Genomic DNA, 22,600 nt, shown 5'->3' with positions numbered 1-22,600 from the left:
GGTGTCGTGCCCAGCCAGGCACAGAAGTGCCGGCACCGCAGCGGTTAACACCGGCGGCAAGATGGCGCCGCGTCACCTTCGGCCCCCGCCCCTCGCGCTGGGCACTCGCGCGGCGGTCGGGCCGCGCCGCTGTCGCGCGGTGATGAGTCACCGCCAGGGGCGCGGCGCGGCGCGCGGCTCGGGGGCGGCAGGCGCGGAGCGGGCGGCGAACATGGCCGGCGTTGCTGACGCCGCCGCTGCCGCCGCGCCGGGCAGCGGCGGGGACGGGCGGCGCGGCGGCGTCCCGGAGCAGCAGGAGAGCGCCCGAGGGGAGCCGAAAACTCTGTGGGGGAGCAGCGAGCTGCGGCCGCCTACCGCCGGCCCGGGGCAGCCGTCTCCGCAGCAGCGAACGGAGACATTAGGCTTCTACGAGAGCGACCGGGGCAGGAAGAAGAAGCGGAGCCTCTCGGGTGAGGGGCGGCGGCGGCGGCGGGGCGGGAGGCCTCCTCCCGCAGATCCGGGACGGATGGAGGGGAGCGAGGGCCCTGGCGTTGGGTCGGCCCCCAGGGGGGAGAGCGGGGTGGCCGTGTTACCCGGGCCGGGCGGCGCCTCCGGGGCAGGTCGCCAGCGGCGGCTCTTCGCAGCGCCTCCCGGCCCGGCTGTAGCGGCCGGGATGGGTGCCTGAGGCGCGACTGAGGGCGCCGGCGCCGCCCGCCTGTGCAAACTTCGGCGACAGACTTCAAAAAGTGCGCCGGGAGCTTCGCCGGGCCTGGGGAGCGGCGTCGCTGAACCGCTCCGGCAGCGCGGGCGGGGGAGCTTGCCCGCCGGCTGCAACGCCTCTTCTCCCCCCTGCCCTTGAGTGCGGTCCGCCAGCTCGGCCGTGTCGGTGCAGTAGCCTGACTGGCCGCCTCCCCGGCTTCCCCACAGCCTGTTGCGGCGGGGGGGACGGGAGCGGCGGGGTCCCCGTGCCCTGTCGCGCAGCACGTTGGTCGTCGGGAGGTTTTTAAAGCGACGCGGGCATCGGCCGCCCAAGTGCTGCACGCTGGAGTATGAAACTCGGGCTGTTGGATCGGATACCTGCCCAGGGGTGACCGCAGCGAGCGCTTCTCCCCGGCGGGAGCACTTCGGGACGGCGTCCGGTGTTGGCTGAGCCCCGCCGCGCTCGCTCGGCCCTGGCCGAAGCACCAGAAGTGCTTCGTGGTCTTAACGGGTCTTGTTGCATGCACATAGCTAACGGGGCTGTCACGGCCTTGAAGGTGTAGGCAGTTATTGGAAGGCTCTTAAAATAAATGCAGTTTGCAGAGGATTTTATAGGGGAAAATAGGGGAGAATGTCATGGCCTTTGTTACCAGTCTGCACCTGTATTTACTGCCACACTTGAACTGGATATTGCAGGTACCTGCTGAGTAATTTGTGAAAACAGCTCTGCCTTTGTTTTTTGTAAAAAAAAAAAGTATGTCACTCGGTGTGGCAGGGTTGATTGAGTGTTGGGAAGTTTATAAATAACTTTATTAGCACCATACTCTTAATTGAGCAGCTTGCCAGATATCTGGAGAGGGCTCAAAGTGGTGTGCAAATTGCCAGGCTTTCTGCCTGGGGTAATGCTGGGTTCTGCTGGCTTGAATGGGGTACTGCGGGTCTTACCAAATCCAAAAAGGAAAGCATAGGGATTAGAATTTATATAATCTGCCAACAGTTGAATGCTCTCTTTCTGAGTTTGACAGGTGCTGTGTCTGTTCCTGACACGTTACATCTTAGGGAGTGCAGTTCTGTGGTGTTGATGGAAGCTGTGTAATTGCTGTAGTTGTACGGAATTGCCGTGATTGTAGTGGTATGAATTACTGTGTGGTGGAAAAAAAGGAATGGTCAGGATACATACCGAGGTACCTGAAAGACAGCTGAACAAAAAACTTTAACAAAAGGTAAAGAAATTGTTGTTTTTGTCTGTGTAAAATTCCTATGTGCCAACAGTTGATTGTAAATTTAAAAAATGGTTTAAAGTCATTGGCCTGCTCTGACACTTCAGGACAAGAAAACATTAGGAAAGGTTTCTTGATGGAGCAGCTAAAAATCCCAACCTTATCTAACGGTAGCAATACATGAAATAGTATATTCTGTGATTCTATCTACTGAGTTGAAAGGGACCCATAAGGATTATTGAGTCAGACTCCTGGTAGAAGTAGGGTTTTTTCATGGTGACGAAGCAGGACCAGTACTGTCCAGAGAAGTTGTTTAGAGGGATGTTTGGGTTTTTTTTTTAAACAAATGTGTTGGCTTTGGCTTGACTGATTGATCTGAGTGTCTGTGGAAGAAGTGTGTATTTAGGATGGGTGAGAAAGAAGTGAGTGCCTGGAATTGTTGCATTTAGGATTAAAATTGCAGTTATGTAACAGTAGAAACTTATTGAGGCGCAGTGCGCTTTGCGCTTGCACAAATTCACCTCCCCATTTCTGGTTAATGGTTATCCTTTGCATAGCTCTGCATTGAAGTACAGCTTTGGGAAATCATTATCTTTTTTCCCTTGAAAGAATTAGTGGCCTTTTATGTTTCGAATATGCTTGTGTTTTTCTGTCCTGAGATGATGCGATAAATGAGAATACTTTGAAGCATTAAGAGTGTTATCTGAACAGTTTAAACTGTTAGGTCACAGTCTAAAACTTTCTGACTGCAAAGGAGGGAAATTTCAAGTAGGGGAGGAATTTGAAGTAGGAATTAGAGTGTTTACTTAATTTTAAAAGAAAATGATACTTTGATAGCAGAATTAAGCTCTTTTCTGGGTGATTAACAGATCTGTCTCCTGCCTTGGTGTCTCACCCTGTTCTTTTGCTTAGTGTGTTTTTCCTGCAGGGTCAGCCACTGATCTGTTTGACAGCTGGCACAGAACTAGGGCCGATGCTGGGTGGCAGTAAGTGCTCCGAAAGGAGGTGGCTGAGTGACTGTGTGCTTCAGTGCATCATCCCCTGTCACTGCAGAGATTGTTTTGCAGTCACAGTCTGGTGCTCGTGTATTGATCAGCCTCAGTCATGCGGAGTGATTCTCTCTTTAATATCTAGGGCATGAAAGTCTAGCCAGGTGGAGGAAACTTAAAAATCTTGTTTTTCAGCAATAGGCTTTTGAAACAGATTGTGTGAGGTAAGGAGGAATGGGAACAAATAGCTCATGGGTTAGAATCATAGATTATCTCAAGTTGGAACAGACCCATAAATTTCTCCATGGTGGTTTTCCACGTGCATATATATACTTTGCAGGAGGTATTGGATCTTTGTGTTAGATAAGGTCACTTATCTGAGGTGGAAGAAAATACACCTGGGCAGTTAACAGAGTAGTTAATTTTGGTGTTTATACCTAAAGATTATCTCTCTTTACCTCTGACTTTTTAAGAAGTAAGAATTGGGGAAACCCAAGAAAGTTGAAGACTCGGAAGGAAGTTTGCAAGAGATCTGAACAATGATTTAGTGATATGAACTTCTGCCTTGTTTCACTGGAATGAACTTTGATTGAAACTTTACATGTAAATATTAGGTTTTTTACTACTCATTAAACTACATGTTGGCTTTGTTTGTTTGGTTTTTAAATAAATACCTCTAAGGTTTACAGTGGTTTGGGCCTGCTTACCGGAAGTGGACCAGTAGTCTATAAATCAAAATTGTTATCCAAACAAGCTCATACAGGGAAGAACTTAGTTCACATAGTTTAAAGCAAATTGTGATTTATTAACAATACATAGTTAACCAGCAGTCAGTGAATTATATAGCTGTGATCAGTATCAGCAACATCATAAGTTGCAATTCTAGCCGTACAGAGAATGTTAATGCATCACCTCAAACTTCAGAACTCTCGTTTGTAACCCCCACAAGTTCTAATTGCACTCGATATGTGTCCCCAACTCAAGGCATTTTAGGTTATAGCACACTCTGCCTCTTCTGCTTCTTTATACTTCTGTTTAAGCTTATTCCATCTTTGATTTAAAACTCCTGCTACTCTTCAGCTAATGGTCTTTGTTATTTTCAGTGTCATGAATAGTGGGAAGCCACTATCTCAGACAGTTTTGGGTGAACACTTAACACGTAGCATCTATACTTGCATTACTCATCTTAACAGCTGTTATCTAGGCTGCTTTACTAAGGGAGTGTTTTGCAGCCCGCTACCAAATTGTGGAGCAGTGTCCCATGCAAGGTCCACCCCCCTCAGTAGGCACTAAGACTTTGGCTAAAATCTGAATTTACTATTTGTGAGCACGTTCTTGTGTCATGATAAATGCTCTGTAGGTTTTCACCCATCTGTCTAGATAAGCGATTTTCACCTTTTGGATGTTGTCTGAACACTGAGACTTCTTAAATGCAAATAAAACCCAGAAATGTTGAACTTTATTGTAGTGTTCTGTCACGTCTGAAGTGTTACCAGGAAGTGGTAATGTCAGACCTTGTCAGTGAGTGTCAAAGCTTAAGCTCAACCCCCACCTCCTTGTGTTGACAGACTGATTTTTCATAATTATAATTTAATGTTTTGTTTTGCAAGGCTGTGCTGCACAAAGTTTTTTAGAAGCCACGTGAGTTGACCAAACATAGGTCAGTCAGCCTTCAGTTTATTTGCCTACAGTCATTAAAATGCAGAAGAGTTGTATGTGCTAGTTGGCTTTTTGGTCTTGGAAGACTTTGGTCTGATCATGAAACGATCAGGATGCTTCTCCTGTTTGTGCACTGAATCGCTTGGGATCATGTATCCGTGATAGTTTTGATCTTGGAGGAAGTTGTTTAAAATAACAAGTTGCTAGTGCTGCTGAGAGTGAAAATACTTTTCAAGAACAGTAAAACAGTTTAGTAAATTTAGGACTGTCAGTATATTAAGGATTATATCAATTTTGCCTTCAGTGTTGTTGCTTTGAGTAACATTCTGGAGAAGTGGGATGTCTGATGAAAAGTAGCTTGCTTATTTGTTGGGAGGCAACAGGAATGGGAGAGCCCATGTCTGGTTTCCCAAATAGCTCCTTCCATACCAAGTTATTTGATGTTCCAGTTGCAATCAGCAGAAACCTCCTGGGTTAGATGTGGTGTAAATGAAACGTGCAGCAAGTAACGGAAGCATAGCAGTCTCTTCACTCTTTGGAGGTCATGTCTGAAGTGTCTTCTCCTTATGTGTGTTCCTGAATGTAGATCTTTCGTTGCTGAGATTCATCAGTGCTGAGCTAACAAGAGGTTACTTCCTTGAACATAATGAAGCAAAATACACAGAGTGGAGAGAGAGAGTATACACATGCATGCGGATACCAAAAGAACTGGAAAAGGTGAAGTATATTTTAAAATTTGTTTTAATTTAGAGATGAAATCTATTGCATTACATTCTTTAAAGAAATGTTTATCAAACACTTTCGCTACTAAAAATGTTTAAACATCTATAATGATTAATTTTTAATGTTAGTAGCTGAAAAGCTTGTGTTTCCATTCTTTGCCTGTTTGCTTGCTGCAGCTGGCAACTTACATTATTAACAGAGGTGGACATAACTAACTTCCAAGTCCAGATGATGACACCAATTCAGATAGAAAGCTGCCTCTGCTCCTTAAAGGAGTAGCCAAGCAAAAGAAAACTTTTTACAGCAGAATGTAATTTTACATCTAATAAAAAAGTTTTGAAGATTTTTCCAGACTAAAATGTTTTTGAGCGTGGGAAGATTTCAGTCCTTTAAAGATACAGTGGTGGATGAGTTTCTCTGTAAGGGTTTTTTAACTTTTCATAGCCTTCTATTTTACTACTTGCCACATTTTCCTGCACCTTCTCTCTCTATCCCAGTGCCATGGCCCTTTCTGAGGCCACCTCCTTTATGTCAACTTAGATATAATTCTGGCCCTGTGGTGAGTGCTGTAGTGTAGAAGAGGGCTCTATTATGGCTTAGCTGTGTGAATTTGTCAGTGGTATGCTCAAGGATGATGAATAAGGCAACACTGGTAGTAAGGTTTGGCTGGGGTGCAGTGTAATGATAGCATTAAAAGTAGTATTGCTAAAGTTCCCAAAACTTCTAGGGATGAAGTTACATGGTAGGACTGAATCAATTTAACTCTGTATTAAAGGAAAAGTCTTGTTTCACTGTTCCTCTCACTCCAGTCTCCTGCCTTATGCATGCTGCTTGTGTTGCATGTGCTGTGGTGCTTGTTGGACCATTCTGAGACTTAAATCAGCTCATAATTTAGCTGTGAATGTTTTGCTTTCCTTGCTCTGGTGGTTTTTTGCTAGGGTAGTTACCTGATTTGCTAGGATAGTTAGCTGAACCGCTCAGCAAGTATTCTTGAAAATTCAGAGTCTACACAAGGGCAGAAGGGGAGCCAGGTAGCTTTGAGTAGGGGTAGAATGATAAAAAACCAGTGAAGGAGGGAGAGAGTAGGATTTCCTTTGTCAGCAGTACCCAGGTTCCCCCTTCAGTAATGTTAAATTCACCCTTGGATCATGATGAGATCTGGTTTTACAAACTTAAATTCACAGTTACTGCAGATTACAGAATGCATGAGTGTGAGATGGACCTCTGGACAGGATATAGTCCAAGCCCTTGCTAAAATTCCATCACCTACAGCAGGTTGCTTAGTTCAGCTGTGAACATTTCCCGGGATGATGCCTTCACATCCTCATAACCATTCCAGTTCATGGAATACTCCAGTTATGTGTAGTCACAGTTGAATAATACAGCAGCTCTACATCACCTACACGCTGATGATGTGGACTGTTATGTGCTGTCTCCAAGCCAGTGAAATTATCCTGAAGGATCATTTCCACAGATTTCCAATAAAACCTTAAGTGTGTAAGAACAAGTCAGGGCCAGCAGTCTTGTATAAGGTTGATGTTATAAGTGGTGAAATTGATGGTTTTAGCATTGTAAATGAAACTTCAGCCTGTACTTTGAATATGGAAGAGTAATGAGTACCGAGTAATAAGGTGGTATATTTAAATTAGCATTAGAGATTATGAAATAAATTTCTTAGTCCTTTTCATAGGCTGAGTCCAGGTTAGTATACCTACTGGCTATATCAAATTTAATCATACTTGTTGAAAAACTTGAAGAAGTATGATGAGCATCTAAAAAGCAAAGTAAATAGTATAGACATCATCACTTATTGAAGGAGTCACTTGACTCTGTGATTCAAATAATTGAAATAAAGCATGTGAGACAGTAGGAAAGACAGAGAATAATTTTCTTAATGGCTTGTATTGTTTATTACCTAATAGTGTAGTTACAGACTAGGAATAAAAATCATAATCAGGTGGAGTGAGAATAAGTGGAGTAATTTTATCAAAGCCTAATCAGAAGATACTCTTCAGCATGTATCTACTACATGTGCATAATTTTATAGTGGGGTGTGACATTAAAAGGGTAGTAGTTTTTGTTGCTGTTCTGAATACCCTTTTTATTTATAGAAGCTAAATAATTTCTAATATAAATTCTACTTCCACTTGAGCTTTTTGTGTAGTTTCAATAGAAGCTTTTCATCGTAATAGATTATTTGTACTAAGTGAAAAGATCATCCATTTTAAGGCAACACTTGTCAGTTGATCTCAGTTGATCTCAAAATTAAACTTTGTGCTCTCTTGCTAAAATATAGTTATGATGATGGAAAAGCTCTCTAGTCTTTTCTGTTAGCTCCTCAGTACCTGGAGTGTAGCTGCAAAAATAGCGTTAACAGAAATGAGTGGAAGGTTCAGTGCTGGTTATGTTTCAGCATGTGCATGTAAGTGTGCGAGTGCAATGTAGTAAAAAATTAGGAGAACAATAATTGCAAATATTAACATGAGCTTATAGAATGTGAAAAAGTGTGATTACATTCGGGCAGAGAAGAAGCCTATCTAAATCAAAGAGAAAATGCAGAGGTGTTTTCTAGATTATGAAGATCCCCTCAAAGTATGGGGCAAAATGACTGGCCATCTTTCTGTTTTACTTGGGTTAAGTAGTTAAAGAAACCCAAACAGATACATGTTCAGCTTCAGTCAGTGCTTGGATATCCAGTTAGCAAATAGTTAACTTAAAGGCATATTAAAATACCACACATCAAGTCATCCATTATTTGTAACTGCTGCTGTTAATTTTGAATAACCTTGCTGAAATTTTAGAAAATGTTACTAGAGATGGGTGGCTGAATGTCAGGGTGGAGACCTTAATGTCATGATGGTATTGAAGTACAGACTGCAGAGTTGGTAGAAATAGTATTACAGGGGAAGGCAACAGCTCGGAGATCATAGCAGCGCTCTTATGTCTGAGTGAGCATCTTACATGGCCTGTAGACAGATACACTGGGGTGTACACTGAAGGGCTGCATGAAGAGCAAGAGCAAAACAAAGGTGCATTTCAGTGCTGTTAGTTACTGAACGTTGAACTAACTGCCTGTTGTGCAAACTGACAAAGAAGGTGTTTTGAAAGGCAGAGAGATTGTGGAAGGTAAAAGTAATTTGTGCTTTGGTTTACTTCCACCCTCATACCAGTGTCTTCCTTTCCTGTCATCAGTATATAGAATTTTCACACATAAATACATAGCTGTCATGGATATCTAGGCTTGTTTAGGGAGTGTTGTTAGTCTTAATTGTATAGCCAGTTAAGCTTGCGTTTTTATGTCCTTTTCCTTGCAGGAAAAATACAGTAGCTTCTGGTTTGACAGAAGCATAAAAATCAGGTAAATCTTAGATACATTGAAAGAACAGATGAAGAAGCGATGGCATGTGGGGAGAGTCTAGTACATCAGAGCTTTCTAATTGCTGAGTGCAGGTGCAGTTTAATTATCATAGAGTTGCTTAGCTTGTGCCTTTAATGAAATGGCTTTAACTGTCACTGTAAATAAAGGATAAACCATTTAAACTGAGGGCAAATGGAAGTTTACCTTTTCATATTTTATATTCTTTGTATGAAAAAGATGGATATTCTCTGAAGGAGTAGTACCACAGCTGTACTTAGCTGTGAAATAGAAAATTAGCAAGGTAAAAGAATATTTTTTCTTTGGACAAGGACGGGTTGGGGGAAGCATATTAAAAAGGAGTTGGGAGGAAAGTCATCATTGGAGACTGAGCTAGTTATATCCCAGTGCAGCTGATCTGTTCATTAAAGACTGAGCTTGGTGAGCTATGCAGGTCTGAGCAAAAGCCTTTGCTTCTTGGACCTTGTGGTGCAGAATTTTGCTGAATAGTCTTCCAAGTGGATAGCATGTTATTTTTCTTACAGTCGAACTGATTGAACAAGTGGGAGTATTGTACTTGGTTAATTAGTCTTATGTAAATGTATTGTTCATAAAACAATATAAAATTCTTTATAAAATTTTTATAACTCTTTATAAACTACTAACATACTTCTGTTTTATTTTTGTAATTTAGTTGATGTTTTTTGGAATCTTTTTGTGCCTGGATGCTTTTCTGTATGTATTCACCCTGCTTCCTTTGAGAGTTTTTCTGGCAATGTTCCGGTTCATCACGTTGCCTTGCTATGGCTTACGGTAAGTTGATTCAAGAGAAAGGTGTAGATACCCTTAAATAACGTTTCTCTGTTATGTGTGTTCTTAAATTTATGGCCTTTCAGTGCCAGTTGAACAAACGATGACTTCCTCCACTGTAAAACAGAACTTTTGGTCTAAACTAGCTAAAGCAAAGGAAGGAGTGCATGAGACCTTCAATCTTTGGCACCAGCAAGTAACTGTTATCATGGTTTCCTTCAGACATACGTTTCATAACAGTGCCACTTAGGCATATTCAGGTTAGTAAGGGACAGAGAGGTAACCTTACCATGTGGTTTTGTTCTTTTAACTAGCATTTATTTCAGCCCTGTTTTAAGATTCCTTAGACCCGAGTTGCTGACTTGGGTCGTATCTTTTGATCGACTCTCTGATCCTGAAACACGAGCTTGATTTTTTTGCAATAAAAGTTTTCCTTATTTCCACAGTAAATTTCGTCCAAAGGATCCATGTATAAAATATACTTATTTTCATTCCTTCAAAAAACTGTATGGGACTGACAAAATGAAATAATACTAAGAAATTTTGGATCTTAACTTGCTTTTTTGTTCAGATCAGTACTAAGAAAAAGTTGGTAATACATAATAATTTTGGTTTGCCTTTCTGGCATAGGCATAGCAAATTGGATAGAATTAATTTCCTTCATGGTAAAGCTTATTATGTAAGCCTTATGTAGCCTGGAAGAAAAGGAGGGTTTATATTGACGTTGTAATTTTTTCTTGAATAAATGAAGACTTCAAGGTTGCATTCTGGATTTCCCCAAACTTACAGTTGATTTACAGTAGCTTTTTTGAGTTGTTTGCATTTGCATTATTAATACTATTTTATATATTAAGTGCTTTTAGGTGCATAGCTTAGAATGTATGTTCTCATTAGAGCAAATGCTAGTGCAGTTGCACAAGAAATAATATTTCCAAGTAGTCTTGAAGTCAAAATGTTTGTACTTGGTGATGCTTAACGTAGGCACTAGGTGGCAGTCTCTAATAGTTTATTGTGCTGTTAATTTTCAGCTGAATCTCAGATTTCATTATGCTAAGAGAGTTTTCCTAGCTGTGTGAAAAATGACAGCTATTTAGTTTTAGCTTGATGACAAAACAAATGATGTGTCTATTTGTACATATCTGTACAGATGTTATTGCTAAACTATTAAAATTCAGGTAAATAGAATGAATTTTAACCAATCATTTGGATCGTACTACTTTTTTTTTTCCTGTTCAGAGTGTTCTTCCTTGTTTCTAAAGTCGGCTTTGCTTTTTCACAAACAAGTTCCCTGCTTTTCTGAAATTACTGTTAACAATTTGAAAGACCAGCTGCTGCAACATTGAAAATACCGTATGCACTCACACACGTGTGTGTGTGTATACCTTTACCCATACCTTCAGTGTTAAGACATTTTTTTAGTGTGTGAGGCAGGAGAGAATCCAGTTTAAATCTATTCAACTAAAGTGTTATCAGGTAAGATGCAGTGAAAGTCAAACTATCTGGACTGAAGGCAGCTTTGTTTTGGTAACAACTCCTGAAACAATTTCTTTTGTCACAGTTTCCTCAAATGTTTATGGAATTTATTTCCCTAGAATTTCTTGTTTGCTGCTTGAGTTCATTAATGTTTTGAAGTTGGTGGCTTTTTGCTGAAAGGTTGACAGTCAGTTCATGCTTATAGTACGTAATGCAACTTTTCAAGATGTGGTGATTCTTACTTGCAAATATTCAGACCCTGCACGTTGATTTCAAGGGCTTTTTTTTTTTGTTTCCTTCTTAGGATTTGATGTGTATGGCAAAAGATTTTGGATTTTATTCTAGTTCAGGAAATAGATGATGTGTTTGTAACAAGATAGAGTTCCATAGGTAAAACGTGTGTAATTAAAAAAGGTACTTACAAAGCAGGTGGCTGTTTAGCTTGCTTTTCCTCACATACATCAAGTGTTGAGAGACATGACTAGTTGTTCTTTGAACCTGCCACATCATATTCCATTCTGTGTAGTAAATAAAAGTGCTCCTCCCTTCATCCTGACTTTTTTCTGAACATCTCAGTGAAGTGATTGAGCAGTGAGTGTTCTGTCTCCCTTCTAGTTTACTCTTCATTTATTTCCTCATAACTCTTCTCTTTTCAGTGTAGACGAAGATTATATTACCCATTGTTTCTTTAAAACAATAAAACCACATTCTATGTAAGATGGGCTGATTCTATGGTATTGTGTGTAGTGCTTAAATGTAGGGGAGTGCTTTATAGCCTCTTCCACATGTTTAATATTCTGGTATACAGAGATCTGAAAGGGAGCAAAGAGTAATGTATCTTAAATACCTTTGTTTCCTTTTTCTGCCGAGGCAGCATAAATGCTTCAGTTTGGCTGCTAAGTTATCATTCCTCATCACTTGATCTTTTGAGTAAATTTATTTCTGTTTATTTGTCAGAGCTATAGTGGTGTTAATACAGTTATTTTAGAGAGACACTAAAACCTCAGAAACTGCAGTCAAAAGAATCTAAGATGGTCAATACCTAAACTGCTGGTTAGACTGCTGTGGTCAAACTGGTAGAGGCGATTCATCAGATTGTAGTGGTTTTGGCAGGTGCAACTTCATTACTGCTATGGTGTGGAAATAGCAGGGCACTCTTAAAAAAAAAAAACCCAAAAACAAAACACACACTTCACAAAATTAAATTACATCTTTTGAAATTACACGGAAAAAAAAGCAGCTCTGCTGTATTTTCTTCTAAGTCATGGAAAGAAGTTTCCTAAATTACTCTATTTCAATCTTGTAAATGGCTCTTGTTTTATTAAAATATTCTTTAACAGCATAAAAGCACATACTTTGCTGGAACAACAGATCTAAGGTAGAGACAGAAGTGGACCTAGAGGAGTTCTCTTCAGAACTATAGTCGTTGATGATAGGTTCTTAAAACCAACTCTACCTGTGGTTGAAAGTTATGGTTTCCTCTTACAGGGAAGGAACATTTTTTTTATTAATACCCCAGACCTACAGATTCTGGGCAGATTAATATCTGTGCTTGTTTTGAAATGCTTTTATAGAGCCAAGATGGGTATTTTCCTTGAAAATATGTTGCACACCAATAAAAGATCTTGTGGGAACATAATAAAACTCTTCTGTATTATTTGAAAAACACCATGGTATGAAACTAAAGATGAATTTTAGTGAAACTCTGATGGGACTCCCAATTTAATTACACTTTGAGGCATTTTACATCTTGTCCACAAAGCAAGAAAGGACTTGTTATGGAAAGTGAGACCTTTATTTTTTTCTTTCTCCAAATTCTAGTTTTCTCAGAAAAATACAGAAATAGATTATGAATTTTCTTACATGTGAAGATTGATTGACAAGATCTTTACATTTCTTCCATGTGGAAATAGATATAGATTATAAAGGTGTTTTGTGTTTTGTTGTTGTTTTTTTTCTCTTTTGTTCTGCTACTTGAAATAAGTGCATTTAGGTGCTGTCAGCAGCATCATTAACTTCAATTGCATTATACATACTTTTTCAAATTGCCATTGCCTTCCTGTGAAATCACAGATGTGCACTTTTCATTAGGAAAGAGAGCAGTATTACTTTGAGAAAGATGCTTTCTTTCTACAGTTTCTTGGGGTGAATAAAAACCAAACCCCCCAAATATACTGGCATTCTTATTATGGGCATTTTTACTTTGTTCATCTTACTGGGTTATTAAATAAATTTGAACCTCTGTTGCACACTTATTCCCAAGCCTTTTCTTTTTTTTTCTTTTTTTGTTTTGTTTTGCTAAGGGTTATAGCTGTTAAATACATAGACTTCCTATTGTCTGGTTAAGTTCACTGAGAAAGTAGTGTACCTGTCCACCAAAATGAGTGGCTTTCTTCCAACCAGAAAAAGGAAGGTGCATTCAGTATTTTTTGTAGTGACCTATCAGATCAAATACTCCTTTCTCCTTTCCATAACAGTGCATAGTGTAGCAACATTACAACCTTCTCTTTCTTTCTTTCTTGTAAATCAGACCGAAGGGAAGAGCACTTTCACTTCCTTTATAGGATGGAATGTGGTGTCACAGGGATTCCTCCTTGGTGAGTAAATCCTGATTTTCTTTTTCCTTTTATGCTGTCAGCCAAATTCACACATCTACATGTAATCAGAAAAAACCACTGATTACAATTGAGTAGTACATCTACAGTAACCAACTTCAAAGGAGTCGGCAACACTTAGTTTTAATAACCACCACATGAAATTGATTCAGTGCTGTTTAGGTATATTTTTGTATGTAACTTCCCATCACTGTGGAAGTAGCTTGTGAACCTGATAGATTAAAAACATTATTTATGTAGTGTGCCTGTGGACCTGCTCAGCCCCATTTAAAATATGATACCTTGGGAAAACTATAGCCCCTGCTGTACTTAGTTTATAGTGCCTTTAGCTTTTCCACATTTATTCCAAGTAATGCCTCAGGTACATAGCTGTGTTTTTGTGTGCTCTTCAAGCAGCTTGTGGGTTTTTTGTAGTGCTCAACATTAGTTTTGCTGAGTTTTGAAAGTTGATTGCCAGTTACATTAGTATTATCCATAGTATCTTAGTATTATCCAGTACCTTAGTGTTAGGCTTAAAGTGTGTTGATTCTCTGCATAATAAAATACAACACTTTAGTGTGTGTTCATTTACTGACTTCAGTTATACTTTGTTTTACTATTAAAAATGAAAGGTTAATGAAAGGTAACTCTAGTTGTCACTTACTTGAAACCTCAATTTTTTTTGTTTATTTTGAGACAGCTCTCATCGGGGCCTAACAGCAAGGTTGGTTTTATTTCATTCTTAGCATGGTCTTGTGCTTTGTTGTGTGCATGTAGAGGCTTCCTGTTGTTTGAGAAATGACATGCCATCTAATCTTGGCAAACTCAGCTCTCCCTATCTTAGAATTCTTAATCTGGGACGTACTTTCATCAGCACATAGTCTGTGTATCTCACAGTTTTGCAACAGTAAAATCCCTCATACTCTAAGGTGCATCTCTTTTTAAAGTCTCAAACTGGATATTGATTTGATCAAAATAGCTTTTCTTCCTGAAGCCAAACTGAATTCCAAGCTTGACCATAACAGTAGAAAAATATTTCCAGTAGAATACTTTGTACATTTTGAAAATTCTTAGTTTGTAGCTTTATAGGCAAGTATACCCTCCAGACAAGCTTTTTTGATTTTTGTTTTCCCTGACATCTGTACTTAGTGTACTAACAGGAAAATACTCCCCTATATGTTAGTCTGATCATTCTTGTTCATGCTTTGTGTAAGATTAGAAACTTGTCATGATAGCATGTTCGTATCTTTAGATTATCTGTGAAACTGATGTTAGATTTTTTTCTGTGCACAGTCTAAAGGAGTAATTGTTTAGTCATCTGAATTATTTGGGTGAGACTGTTAAAATAACCAGTTAAAATGCAGCAAACTGTAAAATGTATGGAATTCTTGTTAGTTTAAAAAAAAACCCCAAACACCACCAAACCAACAGTCAAAACCCAAACAACTCTGCAAGGTGACTTTAAAGACTAGTGAAGAATTGAGGGGCACTAGAAAGCCTGACAAAGTAAAGAAATTGTTTGATAGCGTATGACAGTCTGTGCAGAGTTAAGTTTAAAATAATATATGCAGAGTGCTTATGTATTGAATGCTAAAGTAATTAAGTATTTTGACAAATACACTTGTCTTCTTATTATTTTGTATGCAGTGTAGTGAAAATGTTGCTCATTTTGCAGTGACAGTAATAGATAATTGAAGTGGGATTTTATTTTAGACTTTTTTATACAGTAAGAACAAATTCCTGTTTTTCCTAGGGTGCATTTTATGTTCCAAAAGGTTCAACTACTTTTAAGTTCAATAAGCAAAGCTTATTAAAACGCTTAACTGATCTGGGGGTTTTTGGAAGTCACTCACTTAGTGCATTATCTACTTGTGATTTGTAGCACATTAAAGCTACGTATCAGTGTACTGACATTTATCTTTAATAATGCTCCACTTGGTGTTAGGTGACTGTATTGTACAGCTCTTGGGACAAAAAAAAATAAAGGACTGGTGGGTAGATGCCCAATTAAAGCACTGAAAGGCTTGAGCTGGTTTTGTGCTTTAATATCTTAAAGGAAATATAGTGTGAAATCCAACGTTCTGTACAGCTGGAACAGTGACAAACATTACATACCGTCAGTATGACCATTTCTATGGTCGTAGCCCTTATGAGTGATTGAACCTAATGTCTTTCAACCAGCAGATGGAGGCAGAACTCTTTTTACTGTATGAAAAGTGGGATGTGGCATTTTGAGTATGGGATCAAATAGATACCTTGAAAATGACAGTCAAGTTCCTTAAACTCATTTGTTTAAGGAGGTTGGCAAACTTCTGGTGAACACCATTTTTCACACCAAATGTTTTCTTCCGGGTGGCTGCTTTATGTGTAACTTGAAGTAAGTTTGACTCAATTTTATAACACTAAAGAGTGGATTTTCTTACAAATGTCACAAGACATAATGAAAAAAAAAAATAAAGCATATTTTGGTTTTGTTCCTAAACTGTATAGAACAAATTTGTGGGTAGCCAAAATATTAAGTAGTACTCTAATTTGATAGTATTTTAATTTATTTTATAGAGTAACCAAGTAATTATTACTAACTATTCATAAGGGAATTTGCTTTCTAAAGTGGGGAGGACATCCACAGTTTTCTAAACGGATGAAAGATTTGGATTCATGCTTTCTAAATGTCTCAAACTGGACAAGCCCTAGACTGGAAAGTTGGAAGAATGAATATTAAGCCTTATGAATTGTGTTGAAAAAAGCATATTTTTTTTTTCTGTAACAGAGTGTTTTTCTGAATCCCTGGCTCTCAGTTGACACCAGTCAGTGCATAGTACAACTTTTGCCATACTTTCACTTTGCCTCAAAAGGTGCACGGTGAACAATGAGCTTGCTTGGCATCTCCTTTTGTTAATTGGTTGGTCTGAAACAGAAGCATGCTGTGGTGGAATAGGGAGGTATAGTGGTAAGGGTTGCACATCACTTTCTTATATTAAAATGAATAATAAGCTTTTATCTCCCCTTAAGCAAACATTTGTATAATTATCTTATTTGGAGACATAAGAGTTTGTTTTAGAGGAGATTTTCTGTAAATTAGTAGACATAATGGTGAATGTACCCAAAGGCTGAGGAGTTTGAACATCTTGTTAAGTTCGTGCTGTAGAATATTGAAGTCCCTCTGTATGTTTTTTCTGTATTTTCTTAATTTACTAATTAGCATTACAGTGTGAGAGAGTGTCTGTAGAGGAATATGTGGATTTTCACTCGGAGTTCATGCAGATTGAAGGATTGCCTTGTGTTCACACAGCTCTGTGTACTCAGTGGTAGTAATAGTAAAGTAATACAAGATACTGCATAGTAGATAATCTAAAGAATGGATAAGCCTTATTCTTTACTATGAAAGTACTTTGACATTTGAAGAAGTTTTAGAGGAAAAGTTTGATTACTTGCTAGACCAGTCTGTATAACTAAATGTGGCAACTGGAGGCTTAGCATAATGAAACCACATGTAAAATTTGGTAAGGAGCATCTTGGAGAGCATAACTTGTAGGGCATTTGGATGGCCTTTGAAAGCACCTCAAGCCAAAAGAATCCTTTCTTTTCACTTTAATTATTTTTTGCCATTATTCCCTATGTTCAGTGGTTTCTAGAGTACTAGAGTAGCTCAGCATTGTCTGGTTCTTACTTCTTGGCACCCTCCTTTCAAATGAGATACCAAAAGTGTTATCACCACTATGCTATGTATTTATCATTCATTTCTTATGTTTGTATTGCTGTCACAGCATGGCTGATACCAGCTGATTTCTTTGCTGTTTTGAGATTCTGTAGTACTGGTAGTGTGGATGAATACAGTGTTATGAGATTGTATGTGATACTAATTGTGACATCTGATCACTTAGTGTTCGAAATTGTTGTGAAAGTACTTTCCAGTGTTGGCACCGTTACTGGAGACAATAAGTAGAAACATACATTGAGAAAAATGGATGCAGAAAGTGTAATGGGTAGGCTGAGACTTTTTATGACAGGCATAAAATCACATCAGCCTCTCTGTTTTTATGTGTATTAAACAATTTGGAACAAAGTATAGGAATTGTCACAAATACAGATTGAACCAGTGTGAGCCTGATCATATACTAAAACTGCAGTGTTCAGTTCTCACTTTATTTCCATGTCTTTGTAGGAAATAATTATCCTTATCCATACTATATTCAGAGCCACACCTCAGAAGCCTTTTGTAAATGTTATCAGCCAGTGTAGAAAAGGACCCTGCTGCAATAAAAGTACTTTTGTGGGTATATGCAGTAGTCATGGATAATCTCTTTTGATCAGAAACTTGTTAGTTGTTGACTGTAGATTACTTGCCTAGTCAATATGAGGGGGTCTTTCTTAGTGTGCCTTAGAAGAACACTGGCTTATATTTAAATGCCAGGATATACTTTTCACTTTCTAAGTAACAGTTTATGTAGTCAGCCTTTGCAGTGATCCCTTGTACTGGCTAAGGGTTAGAGGTGCTGAGAGCTTTTCTGTCATCAAACTGAGTAAATTGAAACTGTGAGGATATTTGTACAACTTTTAAAGATGTGTTTTGAAGAAGTTGTCAGAGCATTACTGTTGATTCTGCTTCACGTGAGAAGAGTGGGTATTGCACAACTTTGAATAGAACATTAATAAAGTGTTTTTAATTAAACTTCAAGAGGAAAAAAAGGTTGCAGTCTTCTTGAGGTAGACTACTAAGAAACTAAATCCAAGTGACTTAGAGAGATAAAATTCTTATTGCTTGAATATATTCTACAAAGGCTTAATTCCTGTAAGGTGCAGCAGTCCAGGTTAGCTGATCTGTCCCTTTTGGGCAGCATTTCAGTCAAGCTGTAGTGACACTCTGTTTGTTCTATACACGGTGTATTCCTAAAATACCTTCACCTTTCCAAAGTATAGGAATTAGTATATGCAAGTTGGGATGCAACTTCATATGGCACTATCCTCTTGAGTAGTTTTTGGAGTTGAGATCACCTTTAGAAGAGCAGTTGTGCTCTTGATTGTATGTACTGTCAGAGTTTGTATTCCCATGTGAAGGTTTCTATCTGCCTTTATGTTGGCTTCTACTGAGTTGGTTTTACTTGACTGTAGTCACACTGATGGAAGTTAACACGAGCAGAAGATAGGTTTAACAAAAATCTGGCATGGTTCCTGTTACTGGATGACTTCTGAAAACAAGAAAATGTCTCTTGGGGTCAAAAAGCTACTCTACGCACTTCTCATGTGCTGGATCAGGTTGGATTCCATTATTCACAAAATAGTTCATTTTAATACAGTTTATACAGTTAAAAATATATAATGAAAGGAGCAGTTGCTCTCTGTTGACAATCTATTTGTAATTCTGAGAGTTCTGGAAACTTTTCTCCCTCATTGAACGAGCATGATCTGTTGGCCCATTGTAGACTGACATTGAGTGGTTGTGTGCATGTTACAGTGCATGAGTGCTGTCTTCAGGGCTTTTTTCTTTTGAATGGAAGACAGCTAAAAAACTCAACATATAACACTTTTGTTTAATTTAAATAGAATGAGTCGGGTAGCTGACATTTTTGACTTTATCTGCAGGGGCTGTAGAATACTGTGACTCCCAGGGGTTATAAGTATCTGTTAGGATTTATTTTTTTTTTTAAAGCAGCATGAATTTTTATCAACTTACTGTAAATTTTTTTCCAAACGTTATGAGGTTATGGGAGCCATGTCTAATCCCTGGATAACCTACTGATTTACAGATACAGAGAATGAAAATATATAAGTTGCTTTCTGCTAATTAGTTCTGACTTTTGTGAAACATTATCTTATGTGAAGGCCTTTCAGTGTATATTAAATATACATAAATGTAATAGAAATTATTCTTCTATTTTAAAATATTTTATTCTCAACATTTTGATTTAATTTGAAGACTTTTTAAATGTTTTGCATCTTATTAATAATAAATAAGTAAATAGACAAGTAAACACTGCCTTGCAATGTAATTGTGCTTATGGCTACTGTTGTGGTAATTGAGGCAAAGCTATTTTCTTTCTGTGGTTTTTAGTTTACAGGCTGAAATTTGTAATGATTCATGTAGTCTTCTGGGTTACTTGTGGGACTGTAGATAGAATCAGGATCAACCTCAGGCTCTGATGTAAAATTATTTTCGTTTGCTGCTGCAGACCTGAGAGCTGAAAGAGGATACAGAATTGCATTTAGAACCTGTTCCTCAGCATCTGGTTCCTTACACTGAAATTGAAGATGGCTACTTCATTTCTCTTTCTTTTGGTTGTCGCAAATACAACCTCTGTAACAGAGGAAGTCAAAATGATAAGTAGAATTGGCTGGAAGAGGGAAGGTAAAAAACCAAAGGGCATGCATGTGGAAGATTCTTACCCAACAAATACAGTATTTTAACTGAATGGATGTTTCAGATAAGAGAATATGGTCCTGTTCAGGAGTGTGATCTATAGCAGTGTGTCACAGTCATGGTGTTCCTTATGTGTTGGAGTGAGGGGCAGGGGAAGGGGCAGTAATGAACTGCATTAAAATATATACTTGATTAACAACATCTGTAAATTCTTGTTGACTTGATAACATTTGTATTCTGTGGGTATATGACATTTAGTGGAACTTTTTGCCCTTTGTATTTCAGTGATAGACGTTTGCTACAACCTGCTCAGGTATGTGACATTCTCAAAGGAGTTATATTGGTCATCTGCTACTTCATGATGCACTATGTTGACTACTCTATGATGTATCATCTGATAAGGGGACAGTCTGTCATAAAGCTCTACATCATCTATAACATGCTTGAGGTAAGAATGTTGCCATCGGAATACCAAGCATGCCTTTTTTCACATTATCTAAAATATTGTTGTGCTACAGTATTTGTGATTAGAATATGGCACATCTTATATTCTCTTAAACCTGTGATAATAAGTCTAGATGTAGTGAAACATCAACTTGTGAAAAATCACATCAACTTGTGAAAAATCACATCTATTTGTGAAAAATAAACTATTATGTGGATACTATTTCTTATTGCCTAGTTCCTGAAGCTTATTAATCAGCTTAGCTGAATGAAATTTGAGAACTGGAGATGGAAGAAGAAATGTGGAATGAATGAGGCTTTGAACTCATTGAGTAAAGTAGAAACTATTTATCTGAAGTAGTGATGATCCTGAGATAGAACAGAGAAGGAAGGAAGACATGGAATTTGGTTTATCGTTCTTCATTATGGAAGTATGGCTCTCATTGTATGCAAGGATACACGTTACTGCTTAACCTGTCTCAGTCCTGGCTAGCAGACAAAAGCCTGAGTACATAAACAGTAACTTGAGTGAATATAGTGAAGCAAGAAAAGGCATTCTGGTTTGGGAGGTAAGATATATAGAAATCTGGGGGAAAAAAAACATTTCTGTTAGTGTAAAGCATGAGGTTTTTTTAATTCCACTTCCATCATCAATGATTCACAAAGTAAGTAATGTAGCTACAGTCTTATCTCCATCCTGTAAATACAGGACATATTAACAATGTGACCTCTTAAAAGGACTCAATCAGAGCTTTGTACACAAGAGTTACTTTACTAGGATTCTGGGATCTCTGGGTAATGTTAATGTTTGTTTGAACATCTGTTGTACCTTTGTTTGAAGACTGTTATAACAGAGCTACACTTTGTCCAGAGGCTATTTTGTCTAAAGACATTTTTAGTGTCCTCAAAATATGAAAATATTGCACAAGGAACACAGCTCTAAGTTAAATAGATACCATATAAGCCACCTCAGTTGTTTCTTCATAGTTTTGTTTCCTTTGATTTTAGGTTTGCTGAAAAACATGTACAAATATGAAGCTGTCACTGAGTTACTATGTGGATTTTAGTTGCATTGGGAAATAATCATCTATATATAGTTCCATAATCTGAGAGAGATGTATTACTAAAGAAATCCATGTTCTCAAAATAGTATTTTCTCTCTATTTGAAGAGTGCTTTGTGTCACTACTCTTAAAGCTGAGAAAGTACAGCACTATGTGCTTACCCATAATTTGAAAGAGACTGGAGTGTTAGCTGTGAATTGGAAGCCATGTGCTGTTCCATTTTGAGGGAAGAGAAGCAGCACTGAGTTTCATTGCTGCCTGGCAGAACCAAAAACGTGTGTCTCAGCTAAAAAGTGCTGCCTGAATTGTTTTGGTGTTTGGTTGGGGTTTGTTTTTTTAAGGAAAGGGGAAAGTCTGATACCACTCGTGAAAAATTACATTATACTTTCATATTGGAAATGGTATTTAATTTCCATGGTGCACCATTAAACCCAAGGTGCCAGACAGAGGACATGTGTTGTAAGAGTTGGGGTTTTTTTACCATGGTAGGTTGCAGCCAAAGTATCAGCAGAAAATGTCACGGGATCCCACTGAAAGATCTGGTCAGTAGCCAGCTTTCAGCAGCATTGGCTTGCTTAGACTACTGTGGTGAATATTTTTATGTGTCTTTGCTATTAATGCAAGCAAAGCAACTGTTCTTAAGGAATTGTTAAATACACTTCTTTTAAGTAATAAAGTGCATTTTCACAAGGTTTCAATACAGGAAGGGTTTTTAAATTTGAAATAGCCACAGAGATGTTTACAATGTCCTAATGTTTTCGGCTGTTGGCAAGTCCAGGGAATATTGTCCTGGACAGGTAGGAGGAATGCAAAATCTTCAAATTACGTGCTGAATGCTCCACATAGCCTGAGGGGAGCGTTCAGCACATTTAGCTTAAATGACACTTTTCTTTTTTAGATTCAGACCCACCGGCTCCTGCTCCTTGTGAAGCCCCAGTGTGCGTTACGTTGGTGACAGCACTCACCATGGAAACCTGCTGGAGCCTGGAGCCGGCATGTAGGGTTTAGGTAAGTCCTGTTTGGAAAAGCAACCAACAATATTGTGTGGTGGGTTTTAATACATTCTATCCTGTCAGCTAAGAAGCAAGGACTGTTTAAATAAAAAAGAAAGCAAAGCCACCGTTTTATCTATTAAAACCCTCACAATATTGTGAACAAAAACTTACCAAACTCTAAGCATTCTGTAGTTGGTGTTGCCACACCAGGTGCAGTGACTCAGTGGGTCATCACAATG

At 38.7% G+C, this 22,600-nt stretch overlaps 1 protein-coding gene across 1 annotated transcript in view; it reads left to right on the top strand.

The window, feature by feature from the left end:
* Positions 1–211: 211 nt before the first annotated feature.
* Positions 212–22,600, top strand: part of TAPT1 (transmembrane anterior posterior transformation 1) — a gene marked incomplete at its 5' end in the record, with an annotated part of 45,547 nt that continues 23,158 nt past the window's right edge. Inside the window, 4 exons of the mRNA XM_084266941.1 lie at positions 212–449; positions 5,133–5,263; positions 9,319–9,437; positions 20,145–20,307. Of these exons, the coding sequence (XP_084123067.1) occupies positions 212–449; positions 5,133–5,263; positions 9,319–9,437; positions 20,145–20,307 (651 nt within the window). The remainder of the gene's footprint in view (positions 450–5,132; positions 5,264–9,318; positions 9,438–20,144; positions 20,308–22,600) is intronic.

This window comes from Gallinula chloropus (assembly GCF_964237585.1).
Source record: "Gallinula chloropus genome assembly, chromosome: 7".
In the NCBI taxonomy this organism is placed as follows: Eukaryota; Metazoa; Chordata; class Aves; order Gruiformes; family Rallidae; genus Gallinula; species Gallinula chloropus.
Note: the sequence above shows the minus strand (reverse complement) of the source record. Positions and strands in the feature narration are given on the sequence as shown.